Here is a 6,422-nt window from a genome sequence, read left to right on the forward strand (position 1 = left end):
GGAAAAAAAAAAAAAAAAAAAAAAAAAAAAAAAAAAAAAATGAAGGGTAGGTCTTGCTATCATTTTTAACGATGAAGGCACACAACTTGCCCCCGGTCACACGTTATATGATGCAACTGGGACATTAATCCAGAATATACACTCTCAACAACTATGTAAATCTAATAATAGTCGTGACTAACATCTATTGAATGCTTACAAAGTGCCAGGCACTACTGTACTTCTCCCCAACCCAACAGCATTTTTTAAAATCCCCCATTTTGGACTGGCCACTTAGCTCACTTGGTTAGAGTGTGGTGCTGATGACTACAGGTGAAGGGTTCATATCCCCGTACTGGCCAGACACCAAAAAATACAGTAAAACCCCCTATTTTAAGGGGAAGAATGCAAGTAAAATAAGGAAGGATGGATGGATGGCTATGTATTTAATTACTTATTTTGGTTCTTAGCTTGATATCAAGGATATCTCAATGTAGGCAGGAAAATGAAAAAGAAGGCAAAGAATTTGGCCGGGAAGAAAGAATTCAGTGGAGTAAAATTAAGAGCTAAAAAGGTAGAAAGAAACAGCAATATAGGCGAAGTGTCTTCAAAAAGTTCATGGAAAGATTTGTATTATCCACAGACTTTTTGAAGTACCCTCATTCTGGGCTTGAACGTCTTTAATTTCCAAGGACACAGAGTTTTGTGAAAGGACTGAGGAGTGATCCTCTGAAGTGATTAAAACCAAAAACAACAAACAAACCACTTTATTTCTAAGAACAAACTGTATTTTATAGAAGAATCCACTGCAATAAAGACAGACTTCTAAGAGCACAGAGATCATTAGCCAGTTGGGTACACTGAGGGCAAAATAACCAAATACGCCTGCCAGTGGAGGATCAGGAAAGATAAAATTAAGACAGTGTCATAACAACACAAATTCATCCAAGTAGTAATTACACTTAAAAGAGCTTATATAATTTCCCTTTTATGTAATATTCCACTGAAAATATGCAAATACCTTTTCCATTTCCTGCCTGAAGGTTGTAAATAGTTCATTGCTTTTTGCCATGGTAGTCTGGAATTCTTCAAATTTATCCATATAAAGAGAAAGCTACAGAAAAAAGTATGATATATTCTGAGTTTCAGGTGAACAGTTCAAATTTCCAAACTTTTAAAAGAGCATAATATGGTTAAACGTGAGTTACTTGTTATAAGTAACAGAAATACAAATAAGTGCACACCCAATCCTTAGACACGAGACATACATGGCTAAAAGTTCTAACAACCCACAGAAGCACATTAAAACTAAGGAAATTTGGTTGACTTTATTATAATTGTTTAAAATGTACATTTACTAGCTCCATCCTGCCAATTATAACAAAACCTGAAGGATGTGTACAGCTATAAATTTCATGCTCCTATAATGCTTATCAACTACTCCCTCTCCTTACATTTGAAAATTGTCTTTAGGAAAAGATCGTTCTTTTAGAATTCCACCTGCACAGTTCTTAGCTTGATATGAAGGATATCTCTTTCCTTAACGTAAGGAGAAAAATGCAAAGGAAGCCAAAGAATTGGTTTGGTTGGGGAAAGAGAATCCAGTGGCATTATAGTTAAGAGAAAAAGAAAAACTATAAGAGGTAGAAACACCAATTTTTCTTTTAACTCCTACCCTCAAGGAATTTTTACTTAAGCTGGGGGAAAATGCTAGCTGGCAAGGCGTGCAGGGTATAAAATGCAGAGTCACCTTTCTGGCCCTTAGAAGAGCGGGATTTAAGAGGAGTGTGAGGGGCCGGTGCAGTGAGCGTCAGAACAGTAGGGAAAGCTTTGCCTGGGCAACACCTGAGTGAGACCTTGAGGGTGGCCTGAACGAGTTCATTTAGACTAGGAAGGAACCCTTTAGAGACTACCTAACATAATTACATTATTTTCAGGATAAGGAAACAGACCCAGAGTAATAAAAGTGTTTTGACCAAGATCACACAATACATACAAGAAAAGCAGAGAATACAAGATCATGAGAGGCCAAGAAACAGCATAAACAGTGCTGTGTCAGGAATATTAAACAGCAGCTTTCAGCTGTCAGCAGTGCCATGTTAGGAATATTAAACAGCACCACCTAACAGCATGGGGGCGGGGACAGAGGAATATGATGGAACCCCCCCCCTTAGCAGGTAGGATGGGCCATACGGGTAGCACCCAGAAGGAGGTGCTGCTGTATGTGGGTGGCAGAAGCAGACCAAAAGCTATGTTACCAGTGGTGTTAAACTAGAAGAGATCATTATAAGACAGCCAAACCACAACTGCAGAAAGGTGAGGGCATGGACTAGAATAAAAAGAAAGAGCAGGAATAGAAACGTCGTAGGGGTGAACTGGAGAAGAACGCACAGGGCTGATAGCTAATGAATGGTAGAGGAGGCACACACTGACAATGCCTCTAAGGCTACTGGCCTGGAGTCGGGGACAATGGTGGTGGCTCAGGCACAGTGAGGAAGCATTTCTAGCACCCGAGGGACAGTGGAAGTCAGGGCAGTTTTAGCATGGCTTGTTTCTACTGAAGATGGGACATGCAGGTAAAGGCTGTCCCATCTGAGAGTTCAACGCTGGCCCACAGTGGGTGGTAAGTGGCAACTCCCATCACACCTGGACCTAGGTAGCTAGATCACAAAACAGTGGGTCAAGACACAGCAACTAAGTACCAGCAGCAAATGCTGACAAATGCCATGGTAAGAGCAGAGACTAAGACTCTTGGGAAGAACAGCCACATTTAGGTAGCAGGAAAAGAGGTAAAAGCAAAGGAAACAGTAACAATTGGATAAGAGGACTCAGGGTGACACAGATCACCGGCAACAGAAGCTGCACTGGAGACAGTACAACAAAATGGGAGCTGGCCTGTGAGCTTGGTAAGAAGCTTCTGGTGACTTCCACTGCAGCATTATCAATAACTCCCACATTCAAGAACACCTTCCTAAGCAATCAATAGACTTTATACCTTCTCCACATCGATCTTGTGTCCATTTACATGGACAACTGAATGGATAGGGCTGATAAGGGGTTCAAATCTCCTAGAAGCATTCTAGCATGATCATAACTTACTGTGGAAAGTTCCAAAGATTTCTGATATCTTACACCTCTTGAATTTTTACCCTAAGTTAGGCTACCTTTATAGGAAGTTACACAATGTAAAACATTCCCAAAGAATGTTGTAAAACATCCACATTGTAAAATGTTCCCAAAGAAAAACAGCACTCAAAAGAGGTGTTCATAAAGATTTATGCCAGTTCTTAATGTATCAGTCCTTCAAGAAACTTATTATATAATAAACTTTTAAAATAAGTAAGGGCCGGCCTGTGGCTCACTCGGGAGAGTGTGGTGCTGATAACACCAAGGCCACGGGTTCAGATCCCATATAGGGATGGCCGGTTTGCTCACTTGGGGTGAGCGTGGTGCTGACAACACCAAGTCAAGGGTTAAGATCCCCTTACTGATCCATCTTTAAAAAAAATAAATACTTTTTTCAACAGAATGTAATCTAATTAACTGAAAAAAAGGGTGAATTACAGGTACAAATGCCTAATTTCACCTGTCTATAAAGACACGGGAAGTCTTTCCTGTATCTTCTGAGTGAGGAGACAGCACGTGCTACTCTCATTCCACACAAGACAACCACTTCGAGACACCTATGGGGTCTAGACTGAAGAGGAGGGAGGGCCTCAATTAAAAACCCCACAGCACAACTCCACCTGGGAGCAGAACTGTGTGCTCACATGCAGTTTTTAAGACAGGTTATGTGCTCATAGCACAAAATCCTAGATATTACATTAAACTACATGAAATGGCCATTTTGTAGGTCAAAGTCGTCAAATATTCTCGACTTCAGCAATTTCATATAGTTCAACTTGATACAAAAGAACTAAAATCTGAGATTTACCAGTTTTCCTTTAGTGGGAAATTAGGTAACAACACATGGGAACAGACTGAGAAAGGAAGGAAGTTATATGGGATCTTGGAAAGGGACACTGAAGATAGGGTGACTGAACACCCCAGTCTGCCTGAGACCGGCAGGTTTCCTGGAACACAGGACTTTGAGTACTAAAACCAGAAAAGTCCAGGGCAAACTGGGATGAGCTGGTCACCCTAATGAAGAGGAAAATTCCAAGAGGGACCTTTGATCTCTTCCTCAGTCTGGTCAGCTCTGGCTAGGAATTAAGCAAAACCATCCTACATGAGATTCAAGGTATATATCAAATGACACAGATTTTTCTTAGAAATTCTACTACCCCTCATGTCAAGTTACCTGCTGCTTTAGTTGTACTTCTTGCTGTTTCATTTGTTCATATTTGTGCCTCGATTCTGTTGCTTCTTTCAATAACTAAAAAACAGAAACATTCTGGCAAAATACTAATAGTAATTACAAATATAACTACAATGTCAAATGACCATACAGTTAGGCTTCATCCTTCTCCTATTTTAGTAAGAACCACGAGTCTATAATGAAACATCCTGTTCATCTATATCTTTGATCTGTCCCACTTGTTAACATTTAGAAATGTAGGAATAATCTTTTGCTTCGTAAGTAGAAAAAGTACCCTAGAGGTCTAAGAAGGTTTACAAAATTCAGGGTTAAATTGTGTTTTAGGTGAAAATAATTCGATGTCGGGCCAGCCCGGTGGTGCACTGGATAGTGCGCCGCTTGGGAAGCGCGGCGGCGCTCCCGCCCGAGGGTTCGGAACCCACATACAGACCGGTTCCCACTCACTGGCTGAGCGAGGCGCGGGAGCAACACCAAGGTTTGCGATCCCGTTGCCGGTCCCGGTCCAGTATGGGGGCAACACTGAGGGTTGCGATCCGTTGCCAGACACGGAAAAAAAAAAAAAAAAAAAAAAAAAAAAAAAAAAAAAAAGAAAATAATTCGATGTCTAGGATCAGCAAAGAACACGGCTAGGAATCTGGACATCTGGGTAACTTAGAAAGCCCCTCTACTCCCTGAGAGGCAAGATGAGGCAACTGCTCCATTTATGGAGCAAAGCAATGAAATCTGAGACCTGGATTCTAAGTACTTTTTTTAAAAAAATGGGGGAGGAAATGATGGGCACTTTCATTTATATAAAGTACTTGGGCTTTCAAAAAAATTATATGGTGCAGTTGCATAGTAGGCAGTTGCGAAATTCAGTCCCTGATGGCTGGTTCGCTCACTGGCTGAGCGTGGTGCTGACAACAGCAAGCCAAGGGTTAAGATCCCCTTACCGGTCATCTTTTAAAAAAAAAAAAAAAAAAAAGAAAGAAATTCAGTCCCTGAAGTAAAACACACACAGACCAAAGAAGCCTTGAAAAGTCCTACTGAACCAATCAGAAAGTATGTACATGTGATGTGTGTGTGTGTGTATGGAGTACCAACTTTGGAAACGATAACCATTTCTTCAGTTGAGCACGGGATACCATTGTTAGTTCATGTGGAAGGACCACGCTGTGTGAAAAATGTGTCTCTACACCCTAGACTCACACTCCACGTGACATGTTCACATCACAAGGGCCACTTAGGAACTGAGTCTTCATACCATGCTCACCTCGGAGCCCTGGAACAGTCCACATCATAATCATTTCTTACTTTTATTATTATTTTTTGGATAAGCACATATAGTTGAATTTGCACATGTTAAATATACATACCCAATGAGATTCCACTGTATTCATAATTTTTGACAGGCAATATAATCTGAGCATTCTGGGAACAATACTGAGTGATTAGGGTATAGAGAATTCTGTTAAGATTTTATCAGAAAATTATACCAAAGTAAACAAATGGTTTCCCTAGTTCCAACTTACTTGTTTAAAAACAAAATGTAATTGTATATAGGAGACCTGTGTGTAGTAAGCTTGATGTTAAACTGAATTACCAAATTTAATGTGCAAAATACTAGCACAATTCTTGGATCTGACAACCATTAACTAAGAAGTGAAATAAATATTCTAACCACAAGAAAAATCAAACAAGTGCAGGTTTTTCCACTAACCTGGTCTAACCTCTCCAGTCTATTTTCTGTATAAAAAGTTAAATAGAAAAAAACAGCTGAGGTGCTGGCTGGTTAGCTCAGTTGGCTAGAGTGCAGCCTTATAACACCAAGGTCACGGGTATGGATCCCTATACTGACCAGCCACCAAAAAATAAATACAAAAGAAAAAGTTAAACAGCTGAATGTTTGCTAACACACACACACTCCTTGATCTAGAGCAAAAAACCAACTAGCATGCCTCAGGTGCTACAATGAATGCAGAATAAACCTAAATGTTTTACATGGCTTTGGTTACAATTTTGGCAATAATTTCTTTTTTAAGAAGCAGAACTTACGGGCCGGCCCGGTGGCGCACTCGGTAGAGTGCGGCGCTTGGGAGCGTGGTGGCGCTCCCGCCGCGGGGTCGGATCCCATATAGGAATGGCC

At 40.6% G+C, this 6,422-nt stretch overlaps 1 protein-coding gene across 3 annotated transcripts in view; it reads right to left on the bottom strand.

The window, feature by feature from the left end:
- TXLNG (taxilin gamma) overlaps positions 1 to 6,422 on the bottom strand; it is a 49,988-nt gene that overhangs the window by 6,998 nt on the left and 36,568 nt on the right. For all 3 annotated transcript variants that reach the window (XR_550190.1, XM_008568442.1, XM_008568443.1), the window contains 2 exons: positions 4,280 to 4,354; positions 1,001 to 1,093 (listed from right to left, as the gene is read on the bottom strand). Coding sequence is in view for 2 of the 3 variants with exons in the window: in XM_008568442.1 (XP_008566664.1) it covers positions 1,001 to 1,093; positions 4,280 to 4,354 (168 nt within the window). In the remaining variant the exon portion in view is untranslated. The remainder of the gene's footprint in view (positions 1 to 1,000; positions 1,094 to 4,279; positions 4,355 to 6,422) is intronic.

The sequence above is a fragment of the Galeopterus variegatus genome, unplaced genomic scaffold (genome assembly GCF_000696425.1).
Source record: "Galeopterus variegatus unplaced genomic scaffold, G_variegatus-3.0.2 Scaffold410, whole genome shotgun sequence".
Taxonomy (NCBI): Eukaryota; Metazoa; Chordata; class Mammalia; order Dermoptera; family Cynocephalidae; genus Galeopterus; species Galeopterus variegatus.